Here is an 18,414-nt window from a genome sequence, read left to right as displayed (position 1 = left end):
AAGTTTTCACCTTCAGGCTTGCGTCTGTCTTTGAGCAAATATTTGTTTGGGATGGTGAGGTAGCATCTTTGTAGTCGCCGCCGCTCACGGTTTGGCCCTTCAGTTGGGTCCAACTGCCAGGATGTGGGGTAGGACGTCTGGTCATACCAAACCGCACTGGGACAGACAAAAAAAAATAAAAAATCATGTTAATATACAAGGTATTACCCTCCTGTTTATTGGACAGTTTTTTTAGGGGGACCTCTGTTTTTATTATTTATTATTTTACTTTTTATAATTTTCTGTTTTTCAGATTTTTTCCCCCCTGTTTTACTGAATATCTTTTTTCTGCCATAAAAAAAAATCAGAAAAATTATTCAGAAAAACAGGAGGAAAAATTACTCAGAAAAACAGAAAATAATGGTTCAGAAAAACAGGGGAAATAAAAAAAACAACAACAAAAAAACGGAAAAAATATTTTACATATTTATATATTAGTTTTTTTGTTTTTTTATTTATTTATTTTTAATTTTTTTTCACTCTGTACTCCAATTAACTTGTTGCAGACTCACCAACAGCGGGCACTTTCCCACATACCTCCAACGTACCTTCGATTATATGAATTACTGGCTCAGTTCATTTGATTTTATTTTTATTTATCTCAAATAAATACAAAAAAGTAAATCAAAAAGCTGGTACAAAGTTTTCAGTTTGAGAATGGGCAGAAAGAAGCCAAAGCTAAAAGTTAAGGTAAGGCATGTACCATAATTAGTAACACAATATTGGTAATGTTTTATGCTTTTTTAATGTATACTATCATTCTAACATAAGTAAGGTTTATTGTTTTATGGAGCATGCAAGTATACAAACATGTCAATCGATCGGCATGATTTAAGTAAGCTAACAGTTAAGTTTCTAGTCTATGGAAGTGTATTGCATGCAGGAAAGTGTCCGTCATTAGCGAGTCTGCAACAAGTCACTTGGAGTTCAGAGGTCAAAAAAAGAAATTACTCCGAAAAACAGAGCGCCAGCTTTTTTGAATATTTTTTTTTTTCATTTTGATCCCCCCCCCGCCGTTTTCTAAATATTTGTTTTCTGAGTAATTTTTCCTTCTTTTTTTTCTGAATATTCTTTTATGACAGAAATATTCAGTAACACAGAAAAAAAACATTAAGAAAAACAGGGGAAAAAATACACAAAAAACAAAGCTCCCCCCCAAAAATTAGTCAGAAAAACAGGAGTTTTTATTTTTCAAGTGAATACAATACTTCCATAAGGATTTTGGTGGCTATGGAAATTTTCTTTTCTAGCACTTCTGTGCCTACCGGTCATGCGTTAGTTGCTGCACCAGCTCCTGCCAATGCCGACTGGCGCTCAGGTCTGTCTTGTAGAGGCCTCTGATGTGCTGGATGACTTTCTTTCTCTCCATGCCTTGCCGCAGAGACACATTCTGCGTGATGTCTGCAGCGATCTTCGAAATGTCTTTGGACTTTCCGTCTAGTCTCTGGATAAGACTGCAGAGGATCGAAAGTAATCCATACTTGCATTAATAGAAAGCAGGAAAAAAGTTACTATTGCTCAAATATTTTATTTAATTTGCCCTCGACTCACTTCTTTTGAGTGTTGGTCATTTTCTTTTCCCAAGCTACCTTGCTTGTATTCTCCTCTGCTTCATACTTGATTTTTTCCTGCATGAAGTAAATAATGCGTAGACAAGTCACGGCTTGAATTCCACACATTTGCTTATTAAAACAAGGCAAGCGGCATGCACGCCTGCTGCTAAAAGTCTCGCCTCTTTAATGGCCTTGAGCAGGTCCTGCTTGTGTGGAACGTTGGGTGGGATGCAGCGGTGACCACAAAGCTTGAGCGAGGTCATGAATACGCCTACAGCATTCTGATCGTCTTTGGTGAGGCTTTCCTTGTGGTCTTCTAACATTTCATAAAGGTACAGTGACAGCTTGGGCCCATGCTATGAGAGACACAACAATTTGAATATGAGTCATATGTGGCGTTTGAAGAGACACGAGCTGCTTGCAGTTGACTGACATAATGCTAAGTCAGCAAAACAAGTGGCTTAATAAAGAGCATGCAAATCTATTAGAAGGGTAAGGTACTGCGAAACCACAGACTACAGTCGACCACAATACGTTCTGTGACAGTGGCTGGGTTCCAAGAATTGTATTTTATTTTTTCCCCCCATAGTAACTAATAAGTAATAATGATAATAAAGTGAATCACTTAGTTCAAGACTCAAACTCTAACTATGATTAGGGATGTCTAAAGACAAAACACATAATACAGAGCTAACAGGATGTGTGTTCACAAAGAAATAGCCTAGTGGCTATAATAACCTCATGTTAGTTTTTTTTTTTTTTTTTTAATAATAATAATTACTGAAAATTAATAAAACTTGTGTAGATGTGGGATAAAATTTTTAAGGATGGGCGAGTACAGATACCAGGTATCAGATACCAGCTTTATTTTAAGGTAGTGGTACTTGTGGAGGCTGTCCGATACTGTTATTGGCCAGCCTCCACAAGCCATTGTGGCCATTTTATGACCAGGAACTAAAAGCATACATGACTGACAGATGGCAATTAAGATGGAATTTCTGTAAATATAGGTTTAGAAAAAGACAAATATAATAGAACAAGTTCCATTAATTTTACATTTTAAGGAAAAATGCTATATTGGGAAATATAGGTTTGTGTTTAAAATTGTGTTGGTTTTTTTTGTTTTTGTTTTTTTTCCTTGAAATTTTGTACTTGTACAAATTGTACTTGTACTAATTTTGTATTTGTACTTATGTATTATTTGTACTAGTTACTAGTGGTATCGGTAAATAAAAGAGTTAAGTCCTTGTACGTGTATCGGTCTGAAAAAAAAAGTGGTATCCAACATCCCTAATATTTATCTATCCTATCAACTATATGATCAGATTGTAAACAAACGCTAGACTCCTTCCTATGTCACAGTAAGTTCAGATTATTCCTCGTTTTTTTTCTGCCATCAGAACTACCACACTAGCATGACAAAAATATTTAAAAAATTAAATAAAACACACTTGCATTAATCCTTTCAGTGCTCACAAATTCTGCTTACATCTTGCGTGATGTCACACGTGAAGATGGTTTGAACTCCAATTTGTCATTACCGTATTTTTTTTTCACAGATTTTTTTGGGGTGAACTCCAAATTGTTAGCCTTGAAACGCCTTTCAACTTTGAAGGTTTCACTTTAAATGTCAAGTTGCATACATTATTTAACAAATTCCTTACATCACAGCATGCAGGCATAAATTAGTTATTCCAGTTCACCAGATTTTATTAAAACGGTACAGACAGCATACCTAATGTGGGCCTAGAAAGTGGATCTGACAAATGACTAGAATCTCAATATGATTTTTCTATGACTAAAATAAATGGCAACAAAAAAACAAAACACTTCCGCGTACCTCTAGACCGGGACTGAGGCTCTCCTTTAGAATGTCCAAATGTCTTGGATCAAACACAAATTCCAGAGCTTCCTTTCTGTCCGACAAGGGACGAGCAGGACTTAGTGTGTGCACCAACAGGCGACCGATTTGGACCCGGAACGTGTCCCGACACGACCACAGGATCCGTCGCCATTGCTGATGTGGAGCTCCTCCTCGACCAGTACTACCCTGGGAATCCAAACGCGGATATCGCAATTGATCCACCATGGCTATAAAAAGATCACAATCAAAAAGAAGCAGCTTTTAAATCTCACCAGACTGATTTTGATTCCGTCCATCATGAGTTTGAGAATGTCTTTCTGCAAACTCTTTTTGCTGGCAGGTGGCAGTGTGAAGGGGGTAGGTGAGTGTGGGGCAGAGGAAGCGCTGCCCTCTTCGTGTGAATGGTCTCCCGGTTCGGGTGTGAAAAGCTGTTGGTCAGGGGAGTCGGGGATGTTCAGCAGGTCAAACAAATCCTGGCTGACATCTAAAAGGAAAAACAAGCGGATTACAAAAGACCTATTATTATGTAAATGAAGCACTGCGGTAATGTCTATATATGGTATTTTGGTTCATATTGCGCTAGTGGAATATGAGTTAAGCAGCAAAATCCAGCTTTTTTTATCCATCTCAAGGGACGGCCATTTTGCCACTGCTGTCGACTGAAGATGACGAAAGGTAACAACCAATCACAGTGAAGCTTCAGAAAACAGGTGAGCTCTGATTGGTTGCTACCCTGGTCCCTGAGCAACAATGATGTCATCTTCAGCCGTCAGCAATTGGCAAAACGGCTGCTCCCTGAGATGGATAAAAACGGCTGGATTTTGCTTCATAACCCATATTCCACAAAAGTAATATTAATCAGAATGTCATGTTTAGACTAGTGAGGTATATAACATTATTGTCAAAAAATGTTTAAGCTTTACTTCCACTTCAAGCATATCAACAAACCTGACTGAGGGAAATGGATAATCAAAAAATATTGTTTCATTCTACCGTGGTAAATGAGTCTGTTGACGGCAAGGACCACAATCCTCTGCAGCCGCTGCACAAACTCTGTCTCGCTTGCACGAATGGGATTCTCCTGGCTCATCCTCCTCTGCATCATCTGGTTGAGCTCGTCACTGGCTACGGAGCGCATCCGCATCAGCAAGGAGTCTGTCTGCGCTAGGGAGAAGCGTCGCCGGCCTGCAAGCATGATTTGAGCATGTGAGAGCACAATTGAGGAAGCATAATTCCCAGACTTGTGAAATAAATACACACATGCTCTATATTGGTGCAGATAAAATGTATGTAAAAAATCACTGCAAACAGAAAAGCGTGAAAATTAAGTGATCAAAATAGCATCTGTGGAGTACGGAAGAGGGATAGGGCCAGTGAAGAGAGGAAAAAAAATGGTTTGGCAGGATTCTCACTTTGTTCTCACTTTAAAGTCAGAATTCTGACTTTAAAGTGAGTATTCTCACTGTTCTCAGAATTCTCACTTTAAAATGTACTCCGAGAATTCCGACTTTATGCTTAGAATTCGCACTTTAATCACAGAATTCTAACTTGTCAGAATTCTTACTTTAAAGTGAGAATTCTGACTTTCAAAATTCTCACTTGAAAGTCAAAAATCTGACTTTATTGTCACAATTCTCACTTTAAAGTCAGCATTCTCACTTTAAAGTCAGAATTCCCACTTTGTGAGTATTCTCACTTGCACTTTAAAATGTACTCTCAGAATTCCGACATTAAAGTGAGAATTCTGACTTTATGCTTAGAATTCTCACTTTAATCACAGAATTCTAACTTGTCAGAATTCTCAGAATTCCTACTTTAAATTCTGAGATTAAAGTCAGAATTCTCACTTGAAAGTCAAAATTCTGACTTTAATCTCCCAATTCTCACTATAAAGTAAGAATTTTCACTTTAAAGAATTCTGAGCTTAACTCTGACTGCCAAAAATGCCAAAAAACACCAACGGTGCCAGACGATTTTGAGCATTTTCACTCATCTTTCAAAGCAAACAGAATGTGGTGCGGTATGACGACATAAATATGTTGGATACCATGTGAAAGATTGGATTCCATTCTTTCATGAGAAAAAAAAAAGTATGTTTCGACCTTATTCCGTTCTTTAGTAATCACCATTTGAAATTAGGTCATTTGAGTGACATAAGCGAAAATACAAAAATATTAAGAGAAAAACAAGCTTTTTATGAAAAAATACATTTTTTTGCACAACAGTGACTCTGACAAATATTTTTTGTTTAGTGACAAGGCAGCGCTGCACAAGACGTTGCGCTGCCCATTGAGAGGGAGAGAACCCCCCCCCCCCCAAAAAACGTAATAAACGTAAATTAACGATTTTGTCGACATTCATTAGGATTTTAGAATACGTCATTAAACGTTTTTTGGCGGTCAAAGAGTTAAAGTCAGAATTCTCACTTTTACGTCAGAATTCTGAGAATAAAGCCAGAATACTGCCAACCTTTTTCTTTTCTCTTCACTCGCCCTAATCATCTTCTGTAGTGCAGGAATGTTTAACACTGATTTAGTTAAGCATTCCATTCATCAGAAACGTGCACACACACAAAAAGCACCAGTAGCGACTGAAGGCACTGGGCAGATGAAAACCCCAAGTGAGTTGCAGAGAAAAGACATTGAGCTCACTGCAACGTTTGGAAACATGTCATCCCAAGTGTGGGATGATGTTCTCTGCTGCGGACCGCAGTCCCAGCTACCTGCATCACAGTGGAGCATGTAGGATGGAGACCCAGTGGGGGAGGGGAGGGGGGAGTCCTGGGACAGGAAGCTGAAGGGGGAGGGCAAGGGGATCTGGCCGTAGGAGCAGTAGTGCTGCCTGGGGATGCGAGGGATAATGGAGTCTTTCAAGGCAATGGAACCTTCAAATTGGGACGAGGAGAGGATCGTCGAACAGAGAAGAGTTGAGATATGTGAAAACACATGGCCGGGAGTTTTACCTACACATGGATTAACAACAAAACAAAAACAGGGGGGCTACTTTCTAACTGTGGCTCCAGTCTGACGCACTCACCTGCAATGCTTTTTCGTTTCTGGTAAATGGTGTGATGCGGGGAGCTCGGCGTATTGTGGGAGCTGCTCAGCTTTTGAGGTGCCTGGTTGGCTGTCGTCTTTATGAACTCAATAGCCGACTGAAGGACACGGAATTGCAAAGCAACCGCCATCTCTAGAAAGTGAACGGGAAAAAAAAAAAAAAAAAAAAAGTCTGCATTGTGACGGTCAGATGACAATGTGAGCAACAATTATACAAATTGAAGTAGGGTTCGACTGATATAGATGTTTTTTTTTTTTTTAGGTCGATAGATTTTTTTGACTGGGAAGAAAATAACGATTACCAATTCATTAAGAAAAAAATATAATGCATAAAGAAAAATTCCCATTGGATTTTACTGGGTGTCAATGACATGAATTTACACTATCTGCGGACGGGCCTGGCCCCTATTCACCATGAATAGCAGGCATCAAATGTGTGTGTGTGTGTGTATATATAATTTCCTTTTCAGTTCCCTGAATGCAAAGCATGGGCCAATGCATTTAAATAATGAAGCTACAAGGACATTAATCCTTGTCATATTTGTATTTGAGTTACAAGTAGCCGAATATATATTTCAACATTTTCAAAAGGCCTCAGTAACTATAGTGATTAATCAGTTAGACATGTTAAGAAATGATCCATAAAAAGCACTTGAATAATTACGTAGAAATGAAACCTATCAAAAATGGAGGACTGATATTCCACTCTGTAGTTGTAGATAATGAGCCCTGCTTTGTTGTGCGGTGGAGCATGACAGCTTGATGCAGTGTAGAATGTACACTGAACACTGATGAAGTCCGCATGTGCTCTGCATTTCAAGAAATCCAGCCCTTACCTTGCGTTCGCCGCATCTTGCTGGTCTGCATGTAACCGAGCAAAGTAATGAGGTCTTCAATGATGCGGAAGTACTGGGACCCTGAAGAGCTGCAGGAGTGGATCGTTACAGCTACTAACAGCTGCTGAATGTCACACACGAGGAGCTTGTAATCATTCAGGGGAATGCTGCAAGAAAAATATCAAATAAATGATAGGATTCCAACGCTTGTATAAGCAAAGTCAATGGACAGAACAGCAGACTAATTGAAATCATGGGTCATAGATTTAGAACACCACCAATTAAAAATCACTAAAAGTGCAATTTCTGCAGAAATTGTGTGGGAATGCTGAAATGCTATTAGCTGAATGCTAAGATTTGAATGCATGTGCCTGACTTAACTTGACATGTTCAAATTCATGGCCAATGGCGTGTTTATTTTGAAAAGTGTCATCTGATGCTGAAAGCTAACATGCATTTAATCATTTCAGTGAAATTATAATCCATTTCCTGATACAACAGTCAGTTAGTATCCATGTGTATTACTTAGCATAACGGCCATGGATACATTTGAAATGTACAGTCAGAGGTGGGATTTGAACCTGCAATTTCCTGGTTACTGGACAATGAGACACCTGGCAATGATCAGTTGTATGTATGGAAGTCTCATTGAAAATGAATGGGGAAAAGTTGATATTTAACTGTGCGGATACTGTCAGTAATGTGGAAACAGACGATATATACCCCCGGAAGTGTAAATTTTTGAAGCAAGTTGAAATTTGAATGGTATAAATCGGAAGTACTATGTGGGTGTTTGTTTGTTTGTTTTTTTAACGACAAAAAAGGGTCGAGATTAAAAGTCACAATAACATGCGAAGGAATCCTGAAGCATTCCTACAATGAGTAGGTTTTGGAGAGAGATTCATAGTTGTAGCTGGCGTACCAGGTCTCCATGCCATTGAGGGTGGAGAGGGTGTTGAAAAGCACGTAGAGCAGCCCGTGATCGAGCAGGATGTCTGCCAGCTTAGGGCAGGCGTTGAGAAGCTGCAGTAGCATGCAGAGGATGTTGTGCACCAAGGAGTTCTCACACAGGGAGTTCTCAATAAGACCCAACACTGGGATGATGCAACGCTTTGTGAAAGGTGAGATTGTTTCCATTTCCTCTAGATCCAGACTAGACAGTCAGAGTACAAATGCATTAGTTTAAAGAGCAGATGATTTTTTTTTATGGATGGCATTAGTACATTCAATACTTTCAAACAAACATACTCTTCTTCCAGGCCCACTGGCCGGCCAAACAGCATCTCAAGGAAGCACTCGATCAGCCCCTGGCTGCCCTGGTGGATGTACAGCTGGTTGGCCAGCAGTGAGAAACCATGATTCTTCAGGAATTTCTCCTTCTGCTCCTTGTTGGCTCTGCCGAAATATGCATCCAGCAGCTAGCAAAGAGAGATGCAACACCATGAGGAGTCTTTAAAACTCATTTGCTCCCGAAAATTTATAAACACGTTATATTTTAAATGTTTCCATTCTCCCAAAGACATTTTTTTTTAATTGTAGAGCATACAGGCTTTGATGCAGTATCTGAACTGAAGAAAATGCTTGAAGCAATGGTAGCAATGGTTATTACAAAAACGGCCAGCAGGTGGCAGCAGAAGTATGAGATCAACCAGGACCATGTTGCAACAAGCTCTTTTCTCCAATGTTTTAAAAAGGTTTGTCAATCATGATGAAACTTAGCTATATTTTAATGCTACTGGCTGCAAAACGGAAACACATAGAAATATACATTTTTTCCTTATGAAAGAAGAGATTCTAATCTTTCTTTTGGTAATTTCCATGTTTTTGTAGCATTAGGACACAATATTCGGTAGGCCTTGCAAAATCCAGTAAAACGGGGTTGCTTCAGTGAAAATGGTTGGGAGTGAATGAGTTAATAATCAAACACAAGGAAATCATAACTGACTGTGGTCTAGCAAATGGTAGGTAAGGAAAAAAAAAAAAGGGTTTACCTTCATGACCCCTTGCTGGATGAGGGGCGATGAGTGGTTGACAAGGACAATTAGGGCCTCGGGCTGGATTAGTTTGTCCATCACCTCCTCAAGCATGAGGTCTGGCAGCAGTAGTAGGACGCCCCTCAAAAGGTCATAGAGGCCACAGCAGACGAGGACCAGGCAGTCCTCCGTACTGGACCTGCAACATCGAGCTTGTGATAAACCACTCAAGTTTTATATAGTAAAAGAAAAAAAATTGAATTCCTGCAGACAAAACGTATCATTTACTACAGAATTTAGACATTAAGTTTATATCACATAAATGCTAATGTCAATCCTGCATTCGTGTTAATTTCGTCAACGAAAATATTTTCAGTTTTTTTATAGGACGAAAACTAGACAAGATAAGGCTAAAACCCCCATTAATAAACAACAGCTGGGACTAAATCAGTATCATTATCATTAGGGCAAGAGACTTTCTCGTCCCAATAAGAAACTGTTTTATTACGATCTCGTGATGATGAGAAACTTACTCGTTAGAACAAGAAAGTTTCTTATTAGGACGAGAAAGTTTTTCATTCTAATGAGAATGTTGAGAAAGTTTTCTCGCCCTAATGAGAAACATAAAAAAAAATAAAAATGTCCCTATGTCACTTTAGGGGCTCCATACTATACTGTTTAAATATATAAATAAATATGCTTTAATCTACACATATATAATATGCACTTCTACATACCGGTCATTGGAATCAGTTTTGCTATGTGCCCTCTCATAGCCAGGAGAGTAGGTGTAACTTTCCCAGTCTTCAGGTACAGAGCTTCGATCAGCTGCACTGGGCCAGCGACTGACTGCCAATGAGCCATTTGGAGCCGGGAAAGCCAATCCCAGACTGGCCAGGTTGCTGTGGCTCCTCTGAAAGGACTGGATACCCTTTAGGCTGTCAGGGCGTCGAGGCGCCTCATCGCTGGCCCAGTCAAACCTGTCCTCAGACTCTGCCACACCCACGCTCCCTTCCGCCAGGCTGTCCACCTCCGCCGCCTCGTCTCGCTCCTCCTCCACGCTGATGGACGGGGTGCGGCGAGCTCCTTCGTTGCCGATGTCCCTCGAGTCACATATCGTCTTGGCGGATTCGCAACTGCTGAGCAGCTGCTCGTCACCTCCTCCCTTCTTGAGCGTTTCAGTACTGCCCAGAGCCTGCTGGGTGGTGAGCGACGCTCGCTCGCCGTCGCTAGTCTCATTCAAGCCGCTGTGAGTGAGGCGGGGTGTCAGTAAAGGGGACGAGTAGGGCGATGGTGCGAGGCTGGGCGGGCGTAAGGACTGATCTTCACTCCCGTGCTCAGGTGATGGACCGTGGAGATGGCCTGGAAGACATGTCGAGCTTTTTGTAATTCTCAATAGTAGCAAGGGACAGTCGGGTGTGTCAATTAATAGAAGTGGGACATGACACATGTACATTGAAGCAACCTCCTTGGCACCGGGCTGTTTTACTGGATTTTGCACGGCCCACAGAATATTGTTTTCTATTGCTATAACAACATCTACCAAAAGAAAAATTAGAATATAGCTCAATTTCATCATTATTCACAAATATGTTTAGAATTGTGGGGAAACAGCATGTTTTCAACATGGCCTTGGTTGATCTCATATACTCTACTGCCACCTGCTGGCCGTTTTTGGGATTACTACCATTGCTTCACCCGTTCTCTGCAGTAGAGTCTGCATCAAATCCTTCTGTATACTCTAGTATTTAAAAAACAAAAAAACAAAAAAACAAACAAACATATAAATAGGTCTTTGGGATACTTAAAAATAGAACATATTCATACGTTTTTGAGAGCAAATGAGCTAAGTGGATTTGGCTTAAGCATTGATGTTTAGAATTACACATACAAAGTGAAAACAAAAACTGCAACTATAGTAAATGAACTTTTTAGGATATAAGATTAGTTATGTTTACAAAAATAGAAATTGAGGTCATGTGCACTTTTTGCCTCTAATGGCTTTAATTGACGTGCCCAAGTAGAAACTACAGTTGCAATGAGCATTTACATCAAATTTTCCTTCCAGGAGGATGATGGTTGACTCATTTTTAAACATACACTGTTTATATACTTGTGAGTTATTAATGTGCGATTACATGCTGCAACAAAAAGGCTTCACACAAATTTGGCAAGCTACACGGCTTCTGTGACAAAACAAAAAACAAAAACAAAAAAAGACACTTGGCCCTGCCTCAAGATACTTCAATGATAACTTTAAGTCTACTTAAAAATGACATATATTGTAACTATTTCAACATATACGTCATCTGTATGGGTAGAAAATAAAATCAACGAACATAATTCTCTTTGAAAGAATTATTTGACAGATTAATAGATAATGCCATGTTCTAAGACCAACCTTGGGAAGGACGGAGATCGAACCCGACCCTCCGGTTTGTAAGAGCAGATCGCCACAAGTGAGCTAAACTGCTGGGCCGCTGACAACTTAGGACAGTATTTGAACGCTTAAAGTGAGGTATGTAAAACACTGATCTACTTTTGTTTTTAGGTAAATAAAATCATTTTTTTAATTATATAACAATAATAACGTGCAGACAAAAAAAAAAAAAAAACTGCCTTTCTTTTTCCCATGCACCACTCACGACTTGGGAGCAGTCCGCGGTCTCACAGTGGCTGTAACAACACAGTGTGCACTCCACCTCCCATTTGTCGCACAATGAAAAGTGGACATTTTCATGCAATTATTTATTTATTTATTTATTTAACAAAAAACAAAAAACAAAAAAAGGATATAAAAAATAAAATAAAAGTGGACATTTCTGGTGTCGGTACCAGATGTGATCGGGCTGCCAGATTCTATCGGGGTCCCCTACCGATGATGTCACGCTACAGGATTCGCTGGGAATTGTCCGTTTACAATTGTTCAATAAAGACGGGTGACGTCAAAACATTGGAAAGAAAATATTAAAGATGGCATTCAAATAAAATGTATGGACTAAAATTGTACAAATATAAATCAACCTAAGAATATAAAAGCAGGCTAGTTTAAGATTGAAGAAATAATAAAACAGATTGAAGTGTGAAATGCGCGATTAAGATGTGGTTCACTTCGGTTTGGTTTCTTTTTTAGCTGTTCACAATACATCACAAAAAGTCTTAATGATAATAGGAACACATTAACAATCTAAACAGACAATATTTGTCACATATCAGGCAATTAATTTGTGTATTTATCAATTATTCAATCTATTTATATTATTTATTCAATATATCTTGCTTTTATATTCTTAGGTTCATTAACGTTTTTACAATTTCAGTCTGTACATTTTGTTAAATATCATCAAACATCTTAAATATTTTCTTTTCAATGTTAGACATCAACTGGATAATTTCCCAGCCAATCCTGTAGCGTGACGTGTTTGTTAGGCGACCTCGATACGATCTGGCAGCCCGATCAAATCTGGTACCGTCACTGAGAATAAGAGAATGTTTGGTTACCCTATGCAAACTGCTGCATGCAATTCTAACAACCCCCTGGACTTGTATTCACAATATTACTAATACAATTGAAGCCGACATACCTTCATGGGGAGCGTCAGTGAAGACGGTCGGAGAAAGAGACACCACTGAACTGCTGGCGGACTTCCCTCCACTGTTGGAGTGTCGCAGGTAAATAATAGACTGCACCTTGTCGTGATACAGCTTCCCATCTGACAAATGATATTAAAAAGAGCTCAGCGCGTCAAGCAAATACAAGTGGCATATATTGTGGCTGACTTCACCTATGTGCAGTGAGAAGTAGAAGCTGGACGGAGTGTGGCAGACGTAGGTGTTAGTAGGTGGGTGAACGGCCAGCAGGAAATTCGAGATTAGCTTTAGCAAGTCGAGATCAGGTGGTGATCCTAGCACTTCCTGGATTATTTTGACGAAAGACAAACAGACTTCCTGTGGGATGGCAGTCAGGTGCTCGTCCCGATGCTCCTGAAGACAAATAGCATCCTTAGTTATTGCCAGGTGCAATTGACGGCGCTATACCGACCAATTTGTGCTTTAAACACACCTGTAAAACTTGACAGGTTAGCAGGAAACGGTCCACCACTTCGGCCTTCAGAAACTGACGGATATTTAAGACTTGGTATGGATGATGTACCCTGATCAGGATCTCCAAAGCAGCCAGTAGTGTCTCCCACACACCACACTTAAAAAAAAAACACATACTGTAGTATCAATTTATATTAATGGAAGGTATGTGACGATTTGGTGATGTAATTTCCATTGTTTCTCAATGAGGTTTTTTTTTTGTTTGTTTAAAAAAAAAAAAAAGAGAAATATAAGCACACACACAATAGCGATTCAACAAATGACATGCCATAGCATAAATAAGGGTCACCAACATGGTGGGCCTGTTCTAAAAATAACTTATCATCAATGGGATGTTTTCGGAATGTGGTAGGAGTGATTGTTTAAAATTGTAAACACTGTTAAGAGATTTACAAAAATAGAGTGTATTTTGATGTTTCCCAGTATTCAGATAATTTAACTGTATTAATTATTTATAACATTAAATATAATTAGAGGAAATATGTTATTTTAGAAGTGTATATTGAGTTGAGTTTATTTTGAACATGAAGAAAGACAAAAAGCAAAACAAATAATTAAAAATTACACAAAGTGCAACCATTTTTCCATGCTCAAAGAGTTGAGAATTATTAAATCCCACCCTCTCTCCACATTTCTCTATTTATACAGGTTTATCTATTCTTCAACCACGGTAAAAATAATACCAAAGGTTATAATTGTAATTGTGATCATGAACCACTACATAGTGATAACTGATGGCCTTTAAAATTAACCAGTACCCAAAAGTAGCCCTCATCTTTAGAAAGGCTAATGACTCCGGCATAGATGAAGCTCAACTAATTTGCTGATTTTTGCCCAGCTATTTGCAGAGCACATTTGTTTTTTTAGATACCAACTTGTGCTGTACCTGCTGCGTGCCACAATACAATGGAAGCACTTATATGAGTGTTTACCTCCGCTTTCGCCCAGATTTTCCAGTCCAACAGGATGTCTGAGAGCAGCCTGATATCCTGCACCCCTGCGATGGATTCTGTGTCCAAACGGAACTGACCGTCATCCGCCAAGATTAAGATTGGTCCGCTGCAACACCCATCCAACAGAGTCTAAAGCAGACATAAAGTGGCTGTCAAATTACACGATGTTTCTGGCATGCTTCATACTCTAATGCGAACAAATGTTTTTAACCTTAAAGCGCAGACAGGGAGGGGACCAATAGGACAATTTAAGTGAAATAAAGCTGCAATTAATCAGTGTACAATCTGTAAACCAAAAGCAATTTGTGGAATCAGATGTATTGTGTGACATCCAAACATCCAAGACTCACTTTCAGCATATGAAAGCCAACGATACATTTGGACTTGATGAGCACTTGGTGTATCATTGAGTAGCCATGGTAACAGTCCATTTCGTGGATGCGATGCTGGTTGAACTTGGACAGAGACAAGAGTATCTGCAAGGCCAAAGCCTGGGTCATCTCACAGTCACTCAACTCCACCGTCTAAGGAACAGAGAGTCCAAAGCTAAAGTCACAATTCTTCCTGATCATCACAATCAATCACATATTTTGTCATGAAAATTTGGCCTTTATGAGGTTTTTTTTGGTATTGTTATTAGGGGTGTCACAAATTAGTGCATTAATTGTGAGTTAATTTAAAAGTGTGGCTTTTCTGACCTGTGCAAAAAGGAAGACAACATTTCCCGTCCCGCCAATCTTATGCAGGACACTCTGCAGGCCTTGGGTTTCAGTGGGCAGGAGAGCTTTGATAGCGCCGGGCTCTAAAGAAACACTTTGCACTTCTCTGGAGCTGAAAGGCCGCTGGGTAACCACGGTCTTGGCTTGTCCCTTCAATCTAATTACAGGCTCATAGATGGTATAGACCCGTGGACTGCTGGGAGCGTACACAATTGCCAGGCTCTCCTGTAATGGAACAGATTCATGACAAATTGGCTTTAATTTAACCTAGTGCAGCTAACCCTCATTATTTCTAGGACTGATGTTGGGTTGTTGTTGGAAGAAAGCTTGCCATTATTTCCAACTTACTCCACTCTGGCTTCACTTCTTTTCCTTTGCCAATCACCAAAGCTATTAACCACAAAACCATTTGCAATTACTACAAGGGAATGGTTTTCATTCTCAATGAAATAGCTGAGGTTTTTACGATACGTTTTTCCATTGAGGAAAAGTGACTTCCTGCGGTGTGTCAGTAATGACAGGTAATTGTAAAGGCCCAATCTACACAAACCATCAAATTCAACAATAAACGAGAGGAGGGTTGCCTTGAGTGTTATTCTTCACAGTTATAGTTCACAAAGACTTACAACCAAAGATGTTGTGTCCACATCCTTGCTTTTCATCAGAAGTTCCCGCACTCCGGCACACTTGAGTGCTTCCTGAGTTACAAACTTGGAAAATGACCCTGTAGGTCTGCCATAATTGCAGGGCATGATTGAGGTGAGGTCAGGCCCGCTGGTGTATAGGAAGAAGGCCTCCTCTGACCCTACTCTGGCTCCTAGAAAAAGCGAACAATTTCTTGAATTTCAGAGACAGACAAATAAAAAAAATGATTATGACTCAACATTAAAGAGAATTACTGTACATATATCAGAGTTGTCAAACCATAACATTTAATCAGATTAAACACATCTTAGAATTTGGATTAATCGTGATTAATCACTTAATTAAAAAAGGCTTTTTTAATCAACATTTTTTGCCCGCCAAATTCAAAGAGCACGTGTTATGTTTTAATTCTTTTGCATTTAATGTTGAGGACGTACGTCTTCAACATTTTTTTATCCGCTACACACACTCATCATCTTTTTGTAATCAGTTAATTACTTGCATAATTTAAAATGGAAAAAAAATGACTCCAATATTTTGACATGAACAAATATTCTGAATGTCATATACAAACATTTATTAAAAGCTTTAATGTGTTTAGTTATGTTTATTGCTTAAACAACCTGTGCTACCTTTAACGTAACCATCCACTGTCAAGGTAAAGGATAATCTGTTGTCAAAATTAATAGTGTGATTAATCTGTGTTAATTAATAATAATAATTGAAAACAAATAAAATCAATAAATTAAAAAAAATATATATAGTTTTTTTGCGATTAATTAATTAGTTAACGCTTTAACTTTGACAGCACTAATATACGGTACATTTTATTCTTTTATTTACACAACAGTATAAATCTTAATGTTATTTATTGCTTTTTTTTCCAGCAGTGTGTTCTCTCCAAAAATTAGCTACAACTCTTGGTGATCTAGAAGAGTAAAAAAAAATATATCACAAGTGCTTCATGAAGCTTCATTTTCCACCACTAAGTGATAACACATGATAATGCTGATAATACATGAGTAGCAGGGACTGAAAATGCAAAAAGTTATGGCAAAAGCCTTGCTTATTTTTCCTCCCCCTTTCTAGCGTCTTCCATTCTTATCTAAGATCTCAGGGTGCTGAAAAGCGAATACTGAGAGGCCTTTCCATCCTGTCTCGCTTTGTTGGTTATTATTTTTCATGTTTCTTGGATTGGGTTGTGCCTGTTCACTCAATTTCATTACGCTGTACTTGTGTTTGTGCAATGACAATAAAGACCTATGGTAAGCCGAATCAAAAAAAAAAAAAAAAAAAAAAGTCTTACCATTGAAGAGCAAGACTGTTCCCATGCTCCAGTTGAAATGCTGTTTGGTCACCTCCTCAGAGGATGGTATACAATGGCCCAACATGCAGAAGGTCTTGTTGCTGTCAGAAGATAAACTGGATTTTCGGGGTAAGGTGTAGTCCAAGAAAACGTCACATTTCCTGAAACACAGAGGAGGCTTAAGATGAACCCTTTTGGGTACCAACAAATTCTTATAATGAGGCATGTTTGTACTCACATGATGCCACACACCCAAACAACCACACGGCCATGGATGTTCTTCTTGCCCTCAGGCTGCTGGGTGTAAGTGAGGCCGAGGTGCTGCCATTGGCCGGGCTGGAGAAGTCCCTCAACAGAGTCTGCCTGCGCCAACAGCCCAGCTTTTATCTCATCGTTTGGGTCTATACAAACCCTGTGGGAGCAGTGTACTTAAATATAAAACTTTACAAAGTGCTACACTGTGCCTCATAGGAACTCCAGTCTATTAGAACGCTCACCTGAATGTGAGTGAGCCAGTAGTGAAGTCCGCCCACACTTGAAGCATGAGTGCTTTTGAGCCCATGGATAGAATATGAATGAGGCCTTCCTCTGCTACTCTTTTTCCAGCCTGAGGCGAGCCATGGTGAGTTTCAGCGGCAGGAGGGTTCCTCCTTTCTGGGAAAAGAGAAACGCAAAATAGTGAAATGTTCACACTGGGTACCGATGACTTGCTAAAAGATGCGTTTCTCACCCTTGTCTGTCTTGCCTGCTTTTTCCTCTTGCTCCACCACCCTCAACCACATGGAGGCGCTGAAGCCACTGGCCATGTGAGGCCAGCAGTTCTGCCCCACCAGGGGCAAGTGGAGAGGAGCGGTGTGCCATGGAGAGGAACGCAGGTGACTCGGTCTGAACTCGCCGTCTCCCTCCCTGCGACCAGGAGTCAGTTTGCCCTTCCAGAGCAGACCAACACTTTTCCCTCCAGCAGTACCATTTGGTCTAGAACTAGGAGACACTCCTCCGGGTGTTGAGGCGCCAAGGATTATTGGAAAGTCCAGCAGGTGAAGTGGTTCTATGTTCACGTTGGCTTCAACAATTTGTAAGATGCCCTTCAGTAAAATCTCCTGGGAAGCAATATTAGGAATATGAAGGGAGAGAAATGGTCAATTCCTTAGACTTGCCTTAAAGCAGTGGTTGTTAAAAGGGAAGTCAACCTTAAACATTTCTTAACAATAATAGTTATACATGACCTCACTAGTCTAAAAATGACATTCTGATTACCGTAATATTAACACTCATTCACTGCCAGCCATTTTAGAATATTTCAAAATTTTCAATACCCACGCAATATTATGTTCAGTAATTATATATAAACCGAATCTACCTAATG

The 18,414-nt window shown here is 39.5% G+C and overlaps 1 protein-coding gene across 6 annotated transcripts in view; it reads right to left on the bottom strand.

The window, feature by feature from the left end:
* The window catches only part of lyst (lysosomal trafficking regulator), a 56,893-nt gene that overhangs the window by 14,197 nt on the left and 24,282 nt on the right, over positions 1-18,414 (bottom strand). For 5 of the 6 annotated variants that reach the window (XM_077495094.1, XM_077495095.1, XM_077495097.1 and 2 more), the window contains 24 exons: positions 17,779-18,148; positions 17,546-17,702; positions 17,287-17,460; positions 17,049-17,209; positions 15,724-15,914; positions 15,077-15,322; positions 14,729-14,902; positions 14,358-14,507; positions 13,385-13,522; positions 13,107-13,305; positions 12,906-13,034; positions 10,059-10,683; positions 9,340-9,520; positions 8,597-8,766; positions 8,271-8,501; positions 7,349-7,515; positions 6,493-6,645; positions 4,450-4,641; positions 3,729-3,940; positions 3,433-3,642; positions 1,772-1,948; positions 1,591-1,667; positions 1,305-1,493; positions 11-156 (listed from right to left, as the gene is read on the bottom strand). In XM_077495094.1, the coding sequence (XP_077351220.1) occupies positions 11-156; positions 1,305-1,493; positions 1,591-1,667; positions 1,772-1,948; positions 3,433-3,642; positions 3,729-3,940; positions 4,450-4,641; positions 6,493-6,645; positions 7,349-7,515; positions 8,271-8,501; positions 8,597-8,766; positions 9,340-9,520; positions 10,059-10,683; positions 12,906-13,034; positions 13,107-13,305; positions 13,385-13,522; positions 14,358-14,507; positions 14,729-14,902; positions 15,077-15,322; positions 15,724-15,914; positions 17,049-17,209; positions 17,287-17,460; positions 17,546-17,702; positions 17,779-18,148 (4,819 nt within the window). The remainder of the gene's footprint in view (positions 1-10; positions 157-1,304; positions 1,494-1,590; positions 1,668-1,771; positions 1,949-3,432; positions 3,643-3,728; positions 3,941-4,449; positions 4,642-6,492; positions 6,646-7,348; positions 7,516-8,270; positions 8,502-8,596; positions 8,767-9,339; positions 9,521-10,058; positions 10,684-12,905; positions 13,035-13,106; positions 13,306-13,384; positions 13,523-14,357; positions 14,508-14,728; positions 14,903-15,076; positions 15,323-15,723; positions 15,915-17,048; positions 17,210-17,286; positions 17,461-17,545; positions 17,703-17,778; positions 18,149-18,414) is intronic. The other variant, XM_077495096.1, reaches the window with a different exon arrangement.

Source organism: Festucalex cinctus, chromosome 14 (genome assembly GCF_051991245.1).
Source record: "Festucalex cinctus isolate MCC-2025b chromosome 14, RoL_Fcin_1.0, whole genome shotgun sequence".
NCBI classification, from domain to species: Eukaryota; Metazoa; Chordata; class Actinopteri; order Syngnathiformes; family Syngnathidae; genus Festucalex; species Festucalex cinctus.
Note: the sequence above shows the minus strand (reverse complement) of the source record. Positions and strands in the feature narration are given on the sequence as shown.